Source organism: Lithobates pipiens, unplaced genomic scaffold (genome assembly GCF_037356315.1).
Source record: "Lithobates pipiens isolate NorthernLeopardFrog02 unplaced genomic scaffold, aLitPip1_a1.2 Scaffold_16, whole genome shotgun sequence".
Classification (NCBI taxonomy): Eukaryota; Metazoa; Chordata; class Amphibia; order Anura; family Ranidae; genus Lithobates; species Lithobates pipiens.
The window spans coordinates 108,102,141-108,119,292 of NW_027507748.1; the positions used below are offsets into that span (position 1 = coordinate 108,102,141).

General features: G+C 44.2%; 1 protein-coding gene across 1 annotated transcript in view; it reads right to left on the bottom strand.

Moving 5' to 3' along the window:
- Nucleotides 1-14,309, bottom strand: part of CLTRN (collectrin, amino acid transport regulator) — a 145,052-nt gene extending 130,743 nt beyond the window's left edge. Inside the window, exons 1-2 of the mRNA XM_077480238.1 lie at nt 14,166-14,309; nt 8,265-8,323 (exon numbers count right to left, since the gene is read on the bottom strand). Of these exons, the coding sequence (XP_077336364.1) occupies nt 8,265-8,323; nt 14,166-14,256 (150 nt within the window). The 5' untranslated portion in view covers nt 14,257-14,309. The remainder of the gene's footprint in view (nt 1-8,264; nt 8,324-14,165) is intronic.
- Between the last annotated feature and the right edge of the window lie 2,843 nt (nt 14,310-17,152).

Here is a 17,152-nt window from a genome sequence, read left to right on the forward strand (position 1 = left end):
AATATTTTATGATTTATATCACTTGACTTAGGCCAAATTGAACTCCAACTAATAGTAGGGTGCCCAATGAGCATAAAACAAGTAGAATTTGGGTGAGCCAATATGGTTTTCATATAGGAATAGCTTGGCTTCTTATTCAAAATTTCCCATTGAAATCCATGGGTGATAGGGTGCCACATTTGGTGCCATATTTTATGATTTATATCACTTGGCTCAGGCCAAATTGAACTTTAACTAATAGAAGGATGCCAAATTATATGAAAACAAGTCACATCTGGGTGAGCCAAGATGGTTCTCATATAGAAAAAGTTATTTATTCAGATATTTATATCATGTCTGTGCAAGATATATACCTACATGCTTTTTGTGTGTTCCATTTTAGACTGGCTTACAGACACTAATAAATGGTCTATTTTTTTCCTTTGCCTTAAAGTGGTTGTAAATCCTAAACAGTTTTTACCTTAATGCATTAAGGTAACAAATGTTTGTGTCAGCATCAAACCCCCCCCCCCCCCATTTTTACTTATGTGAGCCCTCATTCGATCCAGCACCGTGCACGTCTGCAGCTCTTATCTCCCCTCCCTTCCGGGTCTCACTGGCTTTGCTGGGGGACTGGGAGCCATTGGCTTCCAGTGCCACCAATCAAAGCCAGTGATGAGGGATGGGGGGGGGGGGGCAGGGTCGAGTCCCTGTGTCTGTGTCAATGGACGCAGCTCTGGAGCGAGCACATACAAGTGCTCCCATGGGAAGCAGCCTCCCATGGGATCACTGGACAGAGCAAGGAGTGTTGGCGGGGGACCTAAAAAGAAGAGGTTCAAGAGGAGCAATTCCATTGTACAGAGCAGGTAAGTATAGACATGTTTGTTATTTTCTTTTATTTACCTTTACAATCACTTTAAGAAAACATACTAACATAGCAGCCTTTTTAAAACTTTTCACTTATCCTGACTTTTCAAAAAGCTGGACACCATTTTAGTGGATGTTTTTTCCACACTGATTGCAATAACTGACTTAAGGTGCCTATAAACCCAAAAACAAACATGTATTTTATTGCAGTTTACCAATTCTTAGATGTGATGGCAGCATTGGTTTTCTTTATTAGGCTTTCTTTCCTTTATTTTTATCTGAGATATGGCCAGTAAATCTGTTGCGGTTACAGGTTTGAGGCAACCTATTTACCGCTGACAGAGATGCTTACAATGATAAGCTTTTATTTATTTATGTAAAACCTTTACCCCAAAAGAAAAAAAACTGTTTGCTGTAACTGCCTAAAGTGTGAGCTGGAGTTTGGCTTCAGTTTGTTAGGCCTCATGCACACGAGACGCAGTTAAACGCGCGTTCAGATGCAGTTGGACAGTTTTTTCAACTGCCCCTGAACTCATTCAATGTTATCCTATGTGTCCATGCACACAGTCTCGTTTTTTTCCGTTTTTATGCAGTTGCGTTTAATCTCGTTTTTCCAGAAGCAAAAAAATGCGTTCAGAAGCAAAAATTTCCACGTTTCAGACGCAAAACGCGGCAAAACGCGGTAAAACGCGGCAAAACGCCGCTACCGCGTTTAGCCGCGTTTGCGTTTATATGCGTTTTTAAAGGTGACCTTTTTTTTTACATTAAAAATCTCAAAAATGATTGCAAATGATGAAAAACCATTAGAAAAATATTTTAAACAATTGCAATTGCAAGTGGACAATCCACAACTTGTGGCAAGTGACATGGCAGGTGGCAAGTGACGTGGCAAGTGGACAATCCACATTTTGTGGCAAGTGACATGGCAGGTGCCAAGTGATGTGGCAAGTGGACAATCCACAACTTGTGGCAAGTGACGTGGCAGGTGAAGTGGCAAGTGACGTGGAAAGTGGACAATCCACAACTTGTGGCAGGTGACGTGGCAAGTGACCTGGCAGGTGACGCGGCAAGTGACCTGGCAGGTGACGTGGCAAGTGGAAAATCAACAACTTGTGGCAGGTGACTGGCATGTGACGTGGCAAGTGGACAATCCATAACTTGTGGCAGGTGACGTGGCAAGTGACGTGGCAAGTGGACAATCCACTTGTGGCAGGGGACGTGGCAAGTGACGTGGCAAGTGGACAATCCACTTGTGGCAGGGGATGTGGCAAGTGATGTGGCGAGTGGACAATCCACAACTTGTGTCAGGTGACGTGGCAAGTGGACAATCCACAACTTGTGGCAGGTGATGTGGCAAGTGATGTAGCAAGTGGACAATCCACTTGTGGCAGGTGATGTGGCAGGGGACGTGGCAAGGGACGTAGCAAGTGGACAATCCACAACTTGTGGCAGGTGACGTGGCAGGTGACGTGGAAAGTGATGTGGCAAGTGGACAATCCACAACTTGTGGCAGGTGATGTGGCTGGTGACGTGGCAAGTGGACAATCCACATCTTGTGGCAGGTGACGTGGCAGGTGACGTGGAAAGTGGTGTGGCAAGTGGACAATCCACAACTTGTGGCAGGTGATGTGGCTGGTGACGTGGCAAGTGGACAATCCACAACTTGTGGCAGGTGGCATGGCAGGTGACGTGGAAAGTGGACAATCCACATCTTGTGGCAAGTGACGTGGCAGGTGATGTGGCAAGTGACGTGGCAAGTAGACAATCCATAACTTGTGGCAGGTGATGTGGCAAGTGACGTGGCAGGTGATGTGGCAAGTGACGTGGCAAGTGGACAATCCACAACTTGTGGCAGGTGATGCGGCTGGTGACGTGGCAAGTGGACAATCCACAGCTTGTGGCAGGTGGCATGGCAGATGACGTGGAAAGTGGACAATCCACATCTCGTGGCAAGTGACGTGGCAGGTGATGTGGCAAGTGACGTGGCAAGTGGACAATCCACAACTTGTGGCAGGTGATGTGGCTGGTGATGTGGCAAGTGGACAATCCACATCTTGTGGCAGGTGACGTGGAAAGTGGTGTGGCAAGTGGACAATCCACAACTTGTGGCAGGTGATGTGGCTGGTGACGTGGCAAGTGGACAATCCACAACTTGTGGCAGGTGGCATGGCAGGTGACGTGGAAAGTGGACAATCCACATCTTGTGGCAAGTGACGTGGAAGGTGATGTGGCAAGTGACGTGGCAAGTAGACAATCCATAACTTGTGGCAGGTGATGTGGCAAGTGACGTGGCAGGTGATGTGGCAAGTGACGTGGCAAGTGGACAATCCACAACTTGTGGCAGGTGATGTGGCTGGTGACGTGGCAAGTGGACAATCCACAGCTTGTGGCAGGTGGCATGGCAGATGACGTGGAAAGTGGACAATCCACATCTCGTGGCAAGTGACGTGGCAGGTGATGTGGCAAGTGACGTGGCAAGTGGACAATCCTCAACTTGTGGCAGGTGACGTGGCAGGTGATGTGGCAAGTGATGTGGCTGGTGATGTGACAAGTGGACAATCCACATCTTGTGGCAAGTGACGTGGCAGCTGACATGGCAAGTGACGTGGCAAGTGGACAATCCAAAACTTGTGGCAGGTGACGTGGCAAGTGACGTGGCAGGTGACGTGGCAAGTGACGTGGCAAGTGGACAATCCACAGCTTGTGGCAAGTGACATGGCAGGTGGCAAGTGATGTGGCAAGTGGACAATCCACAACTTGTGACAGGTGACGTGGCAAGTGATGTGGCAGGTGATGTGGCAAGTCACGTGGCATGTGGAAATCCAAAACTTGTGGCAGGTGATGTGGCTTGTGACGTGGCAAGTGGACAATCCACAACTTGTGGCAGGTGGCATGGCAGGTGACATGGAAAGTGGACAATCCACATCTTGTGGCAAGTGACGTGGCAGGTGATGTGGCAAGTGACGTGGCAAGTGGACAATCCACAACTTGTGGCAGGTGATGTGGCAAGTGACGTGGCAGGTGATGTGGACAATCCCCAACTTGTGGCAGGTGACGTGGCAAGTGACGTGGCAAGTGGACAATCCACAACTTGTGGCAGGTGACGTGGCAGGTGACGTGGCAAGTGGACAATCCACAACTTGTGGCAGGTGACGTGGCAAGTGACGTGGCAGGGGATGTGGCAAGTGACGTGGCAAGTAGACAATCCACAACTTGTGGCAGGTGTTGTGGCAGGTGTTGTGGCAAGTGACGTGGCAGGTGATGTGGCAAGTGACGTGGCAAGTGGACAATCCACAACTTGTGGCAGGTGATGTGGCTGGTGACGTGGCAAGTGGACAATCCACAGCTTGTGGCAGGTGGCATGGCAGATGACGTGGAAAGTGGACAATCCACATCTCGAGGCAAGTGACGTGGCAGGTGATGTGGCAAGTGACGTGGCAAGTGGACAATCCACAACTTGTGGCAGGTGACGTGGCAGGTGATGTGGCAAGTGGACAATCCCCAACTTGTGGCAAGTGACGTGGCAAGTGGACAATCCAAAACTTGTGGCAGGTGACGTGGCAAGTGACGTGGCTGGTGATGTGGCAAGTCACGTGGCAAGTGGACAATCCACAACTTGTGGCAGGTGACGTGGCAGTTGGACAATCCACAACTTGTGGCAGATGACGTGGCAAGTGACGTGGCAAGTGACGTGGCAAGTGGACAATCCACAACTTGTGGCAGGTGCCGTGGCAAGTGACACGCTAAATACAAGTACACTGCAGCTCTCACAGCTGCTGCTACTCACTCTGGTCTCACAAAATTGCTGAAATAGTTAATAATACTGTTTTTTTGAGCTGGGGAGGGTCTATGATGTTAGCTTAACTAAACGCTTCTAGACGCAACCGCGGTAAAACGCGGTAAAACGCCGCTAAATCGCGGTAAAAATCGCGGCAAAACGCGCGTTTCTAAACGCCGGTTTCAACATGTGTCCAGCAGTGTTTGCATCTGCGTCTCGTGTGCATGAAGCCTTAGTGTATTTAAACCTGCTACAACATCTAACACTCCCCTCCCCCAGATTAACAATGCTGCTGTTCAAAGGTGCCTGCCAGCACCTTCATTCAGAGTGAGGGCATTCTAATACAAGAATTGTGTTATTGGACAAATCACTGGGTGGAAATGAAGGGAAATAATGCCAAGAAAATTTAAAAAAGCCACCGGATCTAATGATTGCTAAACAACAATATATTACATTTTTAGTTTTGGGTTAAATTCTGCTTTAATGACAATCTAGCAATGCGGCTTTTTTCAGGCCAGATCCACAATTTATTTTCTATGGGGCAACACATGACAGGGAACAATATGATCAAACAGGTTTTCCCAGTGCCACAATGATCTCTGCATTATACCTCTTCCCTATATTGCTTGAAAAAGGAATATCTATGGAAACAGAGTGCCCCTCTTTAGGGCAGAAATTGGCCCAGGAAACATTGTAAGGCAGTCAGATTGTGCATGGACATTTTAATGTTCTTTAACATAGCTTTATGGATTAGGTAGCTGTTTACTTCATTCTCTATGTGCTGCATGTTAAACATTTATAAATTCTGCACTTTGATCGTTCTAACACATTTCTTGTACTGGCCATATATAGATTCTACATGTACTTTAGTAATTTCTGCTATTTTTACCCAGCTTTGTCTAATGGCAGGTTAGGTTCTTGCCCAAAACATGGCACTTCCAGAGGGCCACACTATGGAAGTTCATTTTTGTACATTGAAGTACATCAGGGGAATTTACTAAGACTGGAGCAAACAAAGTCTGGAGCAGCTGTGCATGACAACCAATCACATTCTGATCTGGCGTCCTGGTGTTTAGTCAGGAACCTCCTCACCATATTTCTTGTCAGGAGTAGCTACTGTAGATAGTTGTTAGAGATCCATTGATTTCTCCCTAAGTTTGGCCTTGTTGTACTTTTCTCTTCTGCCACTAGGTGGTCGGGTGCTTGTGGCATTAGACATGAGAAGGACATTTCAAGGTCAAGTTATGGGTATATGGGAGGTCCCAGCCAATTGGTAGGGGTTTTCTCGAATTCATTGGCCTGCTGGGAGAACCTATATATTTGAGTGGGGTCAGGTGATCTATGTTCTGTGCCACCTGGACCGCTGTCTGGGTGGAGATGTGCCTTACGCCCCAGGCTGCTAGGCCGGAGATTATGCCTAATCCAGGGGCATCTGGCTTCTAGGCTGTGTAAGGGCCTATCCAGAAGTAAGAGGGCAGCGTAGGGTTGGGACTGTGGCTTGTAGACCAACCAAAGAAGGTAGAAGGGAAGCTGTAAGGGACCAAGCACCTTTACCAAGGACCACAGTGAGTAACTGAAGCAAGTCGAATGGGCAAAGTGGAGAATCAGGAAACTTCAGGCAGTGATCAAGTCAGGGACCCAACCAGCGGAGGTGACGCTTGCAGAGCAGCCTTGTGTGTCATACCAGGGACCGAGCCAGTCAGCGGGGGTAAAGCTTGAGAGATATCTGGAGTGCCAAGCTAGAGACCCAGCAGGGAAGCGTGGGTGACGCTTGAGGGAGATACCACCGCAAAAGCCTTGAGGAGCTCATGTGATTCAGAGTCAGTGAATCAGTGAGTTCAGTGAGAGACTAGGATCTCAAGGGGCTGAGGAGCTACATGTGGACATTGTAGTGAAGCTGAGTGAACTGTTGAACTTTGTGTTTGGAACTGTTAAGTACTTTTGCCATAGGGGACAGCAATCCTCCACATACAGAAGTGGTGCCTTGCTGGGTCCTTTCCCTGTATGGCTGTCCTCCTATTGAAGTCTCGGAGTCTGTCGATTGAAATTACAACTACTCAAGGTTGTCCTGACCCTAACCCTCTTTCCCTGCAAAATATAAAAAGGACCATTAAAATGCCTCACAACCCACTACATATTGAAGGATGTCAGTGGTCTGTGGCCTCAAAGGTTCTCATTAGACTGGTAGAGGTTAGAGATTCTGCTACACTAGCTCTCAATTTCAAAACTTAGCTGAGCAAGCTGAAGTTAGAAGCTGATTGGTTACAATACACTGCTGCTCCGGATTATTTCTGCTCCACTTTTAGAAAATTCCTTCCATTGTGTCAAGTTGGGCAGCCCATTCAAAAGTGGAATGTAACACACCTCAATGCCTGAAAATTTTGGACTTACTGAATTCTTTATGCACACTAGGGGCACATGGGCATTGCCACTGACTACCAGTGAAGGAGGTTTGAAAAGGCAATGCCACTGTGCACCAATTTGGAGGCAACTCCTGTAGGCACTAACACCAATGCTGGGGTTATTAATTCAGACACTGACACCAATGCTGGGGGTTATTATTGTGATCACCTGAACCAGTGCTTGCTGGGGGGAATTTTTCAGTCCCTGATGCCAATGCTGGAGTTTATTATTGTGTTACTGACACCAATGTTGAGGGATATTTTTGCAGTTATTGACAACAGAGCTAGGGGGTAGTACTGCAGACACTTACACCAATACTGGGGGTTATTTTTGTGGTCCCTGGCACCAAAGCTGGATGTTATTAACTCCAAACTGCCTTGATAGTCAGTGGCAGCGCACTTACACCCCACCCCCTGCATCTTCTGTATTGGTGGTCAGTGGTAGTGCTGTTAACACCCCCACTGGCGGAAGGTGGCAATGGCATACACTCCTACACTGCTCTCTCTCTGATGACATCAGGCCATGACTTGCTTCTAATGTCCTGCAGAGATCACTCCACCTGACCCTAATATCTTCATATTTTGGGGTATGGGAACACAGAGAGCTTCCCAGTGCCCAGAATCCTGCTGCCATTTTGCATTGGTGCCCAAGGTGGCTGACCCTACACAGGATGCTGTGGGCCGCACAGAGAGAACCTGCAGGCTGCAATTGTCCCACAGGCTGCATGATGGGCACCAAGGGGGTCACAGCTATTCATCTGAACAGAGTTGGAAATGTTTAACAAATCTTTATTACTCAGTTGTTGCATGTACATAAAGACTCCAGCTTCACAGCAGTATCGCAGACAAGGTGAGCTACTGTTGTCTGAATTCTGAAAATGTAAGCTTGGTTCCAGGTAAAACAGTAGTACTTTTAGACTGTGCCCCCACTGAGGAGATTTTCTCAGTGACAACTGTTCCCCTCTTCAGCTGTCATAGAAAGAGCAAGTTACAGTAAGTGAAACCTCCTTAACAAAAGTTATGGACAGCAATAAAAACGTAACATAAGTATTTATGGCTCCCAAGAATACTCAAAAAATAGGCTTGGCTGGAGCATAACATTTATACAACAGCTGTTTAAATTATAATCACGCAATGAAAAAAAAAAAAACAGAATATGTAGAACTGAAATGTATTACAATATTACTCATCCAATACATAGGAACAATGACATGATATTTTAAGACATATGTACTCACTGCATTGTCCCCCAGAGCTTTCTTGATACTTAGTCGAACTTTAAAGGCACCTGGTGCATCTGAAGATTAATACAACACTAATTAATATTTACCATCACATTATGCATTAATGATATAGTTCCTATAACCATATTTACTGTATCATGTCTCCATGGTGTATACAACTTGGTGTGAAACATACACTCTAGGGTCAATTTGTTCAGAGGGCAGTTAGCTTACCAATATGTTCTTGTAGCTTAAGCAAATTAACTTAACACCTTATAACACCATCCTTAACTACTTGCCTACTGGGCACTTAACCTCCCTGGCGGTATGATTATTTCGGATTTTAGGTGCTAAAAGCGGTACCATTATTTTGCATGGAAATTTGGCGTTTTAAATTGTAGTCCTGTAATTCTTAGGAATAACTCTCTTAAATCTGTCCAAACCAGAGTCTAGCAGACATCCCGGGTATAATAAAGTTTGAAAAATGAAATCATAAATTATAATATAATAAAAAACGATAAATAATTGTACCAAATAATAATATAACAATAATAAAAATTATTCAATAATGTAAGCAAATCAAAAACACTGAAATTTGCTCAGTTGCAGAATTGTCACTGTCATTACTTTTCAGTATTTGATGACGGATCTCCCCACAAATCGCTATCCCTCAATTCTGCGAGTGATTACAATTTATTATCGCTGTTTTCTAGCTGGTCTAAAACCATTTTTGATGTAAAGTGACAGTTTTGGTTGCTATGGACAATCTCCAGTTTCTAGGCAGAAAAAACAGTTTTTATTATATAAAACTGCATGCAGGACACTGGACAGACCACTAGGGACAAAGGGGAGGTGAAATATTTACATACAGCAATGTAATCTGTAAGATTACATTATACTGTATGTATACTGTGTGTTTCACTTTTTGAATTTGGCGCCGATCTCCGTGCCCGTGCGTCGCAACGCTCGCAGGGAACGGAGATCAGCTCCATGATAGATAGAGCGAGACACGGCTCGCTCATACAGCGGGGAGACAACGCTGGATCCGAGGGAGAAGGTAAGTAAACATCCTCCTGGATCCAGCAATGCAGTCCCGAGTCTGGCTCGGGGATACCGCTTTTGGTATAAAAATTTCACCCCGAGCCAGACTCGGGAATACCGTCAGGGGGGTTAAACACCCCCCCTGCCCAGACCAATTTTCAGCTTTCGGTGCTCTCACAATTTGAATGACAATTACTCAGTCATGCAACACTGTACCCAAATGATTTTTTTGTCTTTTTTTTCCCACAAATAGAGCTTTCATTTGGTAGTATTTGATCACATCTGTTTTTTTTTTTTTTTTTGCGCTATAAATGAAAAAAGACCAAAAATATTGAAAAAAAACACATTTTTCTTTGTTTCTGTGATAGAAAATTTAGCAAATTATTAATTTTTCTTCATACATTTTGGCCACAATTTATACTGCTACATGTCCTTGGTAAAAATAACCCAAATTAGTGGATATTATTTGGTCTTTGTGAAAGTTAGAGAGTCTACAAGCTGTGGTGCGAATCACACAAAATTGATCACATCTGATGTACTGGTGGCCGATCTCGTTTCTTGCAACCCGAACAAGGCAGGAAAGTACAAATACCCCCCAAATGACCCCTTTTTTGAAAGTAGACATTTTAAGGTATTTAGTAAGAGGAATGGTGAGCTTTTTGATGTTGTCATTTTTTCCCACAATTCTTTGTAAAATGAAGATTTTTTCTTTTATTTTAATTTTTTCCACAAAATTGTCCTTGTAATAGGTTATTTCTCTCATGTGGCATGTGTATACCACAAATAACGCACCAAAATAAATTCTGCTACTCCTCCTGAGTATTACGATACCACATGTGTGGGACTTTTCCACAGCCTGGCCACATAGAGAGGCCCAACATGCAGGGAGTGCCATCATGTGTTCAAGGAGCATAAATTAAACATCTAACTTGTTGACTACCTATTACACTTTTGAAGGCCCTGGAGCAACAGGACAATGACACGTGACACAGACGTGGCACTGATGACAGATGGCACTGATACGTGGCACTGATGACAGATGCCACTAATACGTGGCACTGATGACACGTGACACTGACAGGTGGCACTAATATGTGGCACTGATGACAGATGGCACTTATACGTGGCACTGATGATACGTGGCACTGACACATGGCCCTAATACGTGGCACTGATGACAGATGGCACTAATACGTGGCACTGATGACACGTGACACTGATGACAGATGGCCCTGATACCTGGCATTGATGACACGTGACACTGATAACAGATGGCACGTGACACTGACAGGTGGCACTGATGACAGATGGCACTGATACGTGGCACTGACAGATGGCACTAATATGTGGCACTGATGACACGTGACACTGATATGGCACTGATGACAGATGGCACTATGTGGCCCTGATGACACGTGGCACTGATGACAGATGGCACTATGTGGCACTGATGACTTATGGCACTGATGAGGCACGGATGACAGGTGGCACTGATGACAGGTGGCACTTATACATGGCGCTGGGGACAGGTGGCACTGAGGACAGGTGGCACTGGGGACAGGTGGCACTGATGACAGGTGGCACTGATGACAGATGGCACTGGCGACAGATGGCACTGATGACAGGTGGCAGTGGGTGCAGATGGCACTGACAGGTGGCAGTGGGGGCAGATGGCAGTGGGGACAGGTGGCAGTGGGGACAGATGGGCACTTTATTTTCGTTTTATTTATTTATTTATTTACACTAACTGCTGTATCTCTGCAGCGGTTCATCTCTCCCTCCTCACACGCTGTCTGTGTGAGGAGGGAGAGCAGCGCTGAGAGATGATCTCATATGTTTACATATGAGATCATCTCTTATTGGGCACGCCGATCGCGCTGTAAACAGCCGCTGTGATTGGCCGTTTACAGAGATCTGTGACTGGCTGTGTACGGGGGACATGACCAGCACAGAACTTCCCCGATGCGCGCCCGCGATGGCGCGCAGAGGGGAAGTTAAAGGGAGGACGTCCAGGGACGGCCTCCCGGCAGATAGCGTCTGCGATGTAGCCGTCTTTTGGCTATAGCACGGGCGCAGAGTGGTTAAGTGCATATATAAAACGTCATCTCTTTAAAAAAAGTCCCATCAGCCAGTATGAAGTGCTCTTATTCAATAAAACAGTTCACCACTGCAATACTTTGTGTTTCCTGGAAAGACACTTGTGCACCCCCTTACTTCTCCTGCATTTACCAAAGAGTGTTGACCCAGTGCTTTACAGAAAATGAGCCAAACCCACTTGTGAATTTCTCCCTCCTGGGTATTGCCATTGGTTGTCCTCCCTACTGCCCTCCTGATGGTGTCCTCCAGTTCTTCCAAAGAGGGCAATAGGTCCAGATCTCCTGGAGATTTGTATCTTCAAATGAAAGATGGAGCAACAGAAGGGGAAGGTGCCACAGTGCAGTTCATTAAAAAGAAAAACGTTTCTATTATACTCATATAAATGTATAATCAAACTGCAGGAGCAGCTCCTACTCCTGAAGATGCTGATTGGTTAGCGAAACGCAGTGGGAGGAACGTCTGGTGATATCACTTCCTACCTGTGGAATGCACGCTGTGGCAGCAGTTCTGGGTCTACATGTGGTTTGATTATAAATTTATGTGAATGTAATGGAAACTTTCTTTTTATTAAAATTAAATGTTTCTGAACAATGGAGGCTTTGCCTTCAGTTGTCCCATCGTTAATTTGGGGATACAAACCCACAGAAGACCTGGACCTGTTGCTGCCATTGGAAGAACTGGAGGTCAACAACAGGAGAGCAGAAAGGAGGCCAAACACTGCCAATACTCAGAAAGGAGAAATCCACAAGTGTGTGACTAATTTTCTGTAAAGCACTGGGTCAACACTCTTTGTTGAGTGTGGGAGAAGCAAGGGGGTGCACAAGTGCCTTTGCATGAAACACAAAGAAGTATTGCAGTGGTGAAGTGTTTTATTGAATAAGATCACTTCATACTGGCTAATGGGACTTTTTTTGAAAGAGATGTTTTATATATGCACTTGAGGATGGTGTTATAGGCTTTGATCATATATATTGCTTTAGTTGATGCGTTTATTTCACACATATCAATGTTTTATGAAACATAGGACAACGCCGTGTAGAGTTACTTGGCTTATGTTGTGCGAGTAACCTGCACGGGTTACTGGTAAGCAGCAGTCATATACATGCACACATAGGGAGTGGGATATGAGGATAGAACACAGAACAGCCCAGTAACACTAATAGTTAGTGGAGCATGTGAACTGAGTAAAGAATACAATATTAAATGTTAATATTAAATAATGTTAATATTAAATAATATAATATTAATATTAAATCAAAATGAACACAAACAAAATTCAAGCCTAGTGGCGGTATCAGCCTGCCAGCTAGCTAAGATAGCGTTGCAAGTACTCTCCGATCCGATGCATTTCCACACAACTGTCTACTGGGACTGGGTCTCCTCCATTTCCAAGTAGAGGACAGTTGTGTGGGAATTTTGGATCGGAAAGTACTTGCAACGCTATCTGAGTTAGCTGTCAGGCTAATACAGCCGCTAGGAAAACAGTTCATGCTTGAATTTTTTAACCTCAATGTAGGTTTAACATATATTTTTTAATAAAAAGTTGGCTGATTTATACTATGAGGCTTCTCCCTCTCAATATATGATCCTTGAATACATGGAATTCATCACTGCAAGCATATAAAGACATGTTTGCTGAATCCTTCACACCTGTGATTATGCCTGCACAAGCTCCTTTGATCGCTGTAATAGGGATCCATCAGATGTGGTAAGAGGTCTCTTTTCTTATGGACAGAACAATGTGGTAATTTTTTTCTGAACACTGGCAGTCATGGAGTGGAAAGATATATTCACACATTCATTTGTCATAATTTCTATCAAGTGGACTTGAGTTTAATACTATAATCCCTTTTTGGCACATCATGAATTTTTTTACACAATGCATTTTTCATTGCACCTTTTTTATTTGTATCACTAATGGTGAATTTGTCATTAGAGTATATTCATATACAGTTTTCGCTTGAGCACTCAATTCACTCATATTGTGTGGTAAATTCGTTTTTCATCACATGAGTTCACTAATTTAAAGGAACAGTGCATCATCAGTTATTTGTGTTTATTTTTATCCCTTTCAAGATTTGGGTTGCAGCAGTTCCATACCAGACCAGCGCAGAGATATATACACAGTTATAAAAGCTTGTATTTTTCATATAACTTTTGAACTCGTATAAACCACAGCTATTGAGCATTTCACCAAGAATAGACCTAGGATCAACTGTTTTCAATCAAACTGAAATGAACATCCACTGGATAGTGTATGCCAGACTCTAGAGTTGTATTGCTAGAGATCAATAGGGATTGCCATATTTGCACTGGCAAGTCCCAAGCTGTTAGTCTGGTGTTCCGGTAGCCATAACCTACGGGCTGTGGTCACCTTTTGCAAATATGCAATCCGATTATTGCATGGTTGAGTTGCAATAATTCAAATCATGTAACAAGTTCACCCTCCATCCATATTATTAATAACTATAATTTGATGTAAATGTTAATACTTTAAATTAGTATGATAAAATATAGTCTGATGCATAAAAACTGAGACAACAGTATTTGTTTGCAAGCCAATCAGATTACAGCACATATTGTTCCAATTCTAGTTAGAAAAATGAAAGCAGGCATTACAAAGACAACACACGTCCCTCAAAATGTGTATAAAAATAAAATACAATGTACATTTTCCAAGCACTAAGATACTTCTCCACTTCTCACATACCAATATGAGATCAGGGTTGTACATTTCATATACAAAACAGTCCTGTAAATGTAATTATTTGGTTTTACCTGGTTTGCATAGATCAGAATTTCCAAAGTGGAACAGAAAGAAAATAAGAATTAGAGTTTTTGCCAGCATCCTTGTAGAATGAAAATCCATGAGAAAAAAAAGAATTCTGGGTCACTGAGAAGCAGACTTAAAAACTTAGCCTGTGAAAAGGGCTTAATTATTAATCTCACGGTCTTGAGCCAAATGATCTGAAATGGCCATGTTATTCTAGCAATTTGTCACCAGTATAAGACAGTAATTATAAAAAATTATTTGCATTTCCTAATGATTTCCAGATACAACCAATAATGATTGCTGAGAAGGGCATTATAGAAGTTTCCAAGTAGAAGATCGTATACAATAAATATATTTTTGTATAATATTGCTCGTTAAAATACTGCTCTGTTGTAGGACAAAAAGAAGGCAATATGAAAAATAGGATATAAGCTTTAAAGGCTGTAGAGACAAAGACACTGTATAGGTAGTCATGTATATAAGCCCTTATCTTGGGCATCTCAATGATCATTGAGTCATTGACATTTGGATTTATCTTCTTTAATACATTTACATGTACATTTAAAATAAATAAATATAATTCCATTAACCACTTGCCTACTGGGCACTTAAACACCCCTCCTGCCCAGACCAATTTTCAGCTTTCGGTGCTCTCACACTTTGAATGACAATTACTCAGTCATGCAGCACTGTACCCAAATTAATTTTTTGTCCTTTTTTTCCCACAAATAGACCTTTCTTTTGGTGGTATTTGATCACCTATGGGTTTTTTATTTTTTTGCGCTATAAATGAAAAAAGACAGAACATTTTGAAAAAAGACAGAAAATTTTGAAAAAAAACGCATTTTTCTTTGTTTCTATGATAAAATTATGCAAATTATAAATTTTTCTTCAGAAATTTTATCCATAATTTATGGTGCTACATAGCTTTGGTAAAAATAACCCAAATTAGTGGATATTATTTGGTCTTTGTGAAAGTTAGAGAGTCCACAAGCTGTGGTGTGAATCACACAAAATTGATCACATCTGATGTACTGGTGGCCGATCTCATTTCTTGCGACCCGAACAAGCCAGGAAAGTAGAAATACCCCCCAAATGACCCCTTTTTGGAAAGTAGACATTCCAAGGTATTTAGTAAGAGGCATGGTGAGGTTTTTGGTGTTGTCATTTTTTCCCACAATTCTTTGCAAAATGAAGATTTTTTTTTTTCCCCGCAAAATTGTCATTGTAATAGGTTATTTCTCTCACATGGCATGTGTATACCACAAATGACACCCCAAATTAAATTTTGCTACTCCTCCTGAGTATTACGATACCACATGTGTGGGACTTTTTCACAGCCTGGCCACATAGAGAGGCCCAACATGCAGGGAGCGCCATCACATGTTAGGAGCATAAATTACACATCTTGTACTTGTTACTTGTTGACTACATATTACACTTTTGAAGGCCCTGGAGCACCAGGACAATGACATATGACACTGACTTGGCACTGATGGCAGATGGCACGTGACACTGATGTGGAACTGATGACACTTGACACCAATGACAGATGGAACTAATCTGTGGCACTGATGACACTGATGTGGCACTGATGACAGATGGCACTAATACGTGGCACTGATGACAGATGGCACTAATACGTGGCACTGATGACACCTGACACTGATGACAGATGGCACTAATATGTGGCACTGATGACACGTGACACTGACAGGTGGCACTGATGACATGTGACACTGACAGGTGGCACTGGGGATACATGGCACTAGGGACAAGCGGCACTGGGGACACGTGGTACTAGGGACGGATGGCACTGGGGACAGGTAGCACGGGTAGGTGGCACTGGGGACAGGTGGTACTGGGAACAGATGACACTGTTAGGTGGCACTGGGGACAGGTGGCATTGAAAAGTGGCACTGGGGACACATGGAACTGACAGGTGGCACTGGGGACAGATGGCACTAATAGGTGGCACTGGGGACAGGTCGCATTGGGGGCAGATGGCACTGATAGCTGGCACAGGGGACAGATAGCACTGATAGGTGGCACTGGGGACAGGTGGGCATGTGTGTGTGTTTCACTGTGTCTGTGTTTTACTGTGTGTGTGTGTTTTACTGTGTGTGTGTGTGTGTGTGTGTGTGTGTACTCACAGACGCTGCAGCACGGAAGCTCTACCTCCTCACACGCTGTCTCTGTGTGAGGAGGGGAGCCGGCGATGAGAGATGAGCCCGATCGAGTGCTAAATGGCCGCTGTGATTGGCCATTTAGCACGATCTGTGATTGGCTGTGTCCAAGGGACACGGCCAACACAGAACTTCCCCGATGCGCCCGCGGCGGCGCGCATTAGGGAAGTAAACAGGAGGACGTCCAGGGACGCCCTCCCGGCCGCTCTGTAGCCATCTTTTGGCTATAGCGCGGGCGCAAAGTTGTTAAAATGGAGGGCCACCCTAAAAAAAAAAAAAAATTGTATTAATATTCTTAAAAAAAAAAAAAAAAAAACATTTGGAAAAAAAATGTTTTTAATTTACCAGAAACCCCTGTTGCTAGGCAGATCTTCCTAATCTGCCTCTTCCTACTCCGCGGTGATCTTCAGTCTTCTCCTCCTCGCATTGTCTTCTGGGGAATGGGGCACACTGTGTTCTGGGAAATGTGTGTGTCACAATCACAAAGCGGTGCACGACTCGCGCATGCGCAGCAGTAAACAGGCCGTGAAGCTGCGTTGCTCCACTGCCTGTTTCCCTTAGTGAGGATGGCAGTGCCGGGACATGAAACAAGGGATGTATCGGCCTCGGAGGGGGGGGGGGCTGACATCGCAGGCGCCCTGGACAAGCAAGTGTCCTTATTAAGTCAGCAGCTACAGTGTTTGTAGCTGCTGACTTTAAAAAAATATATATTTCCGCTGGAACACCCCTTTAATGACCTTCTTTGAAAAACTGTGGTTATTTGGCTCCTCTCATATTGTATTGTAACTAGACATGTGCATTCGTTT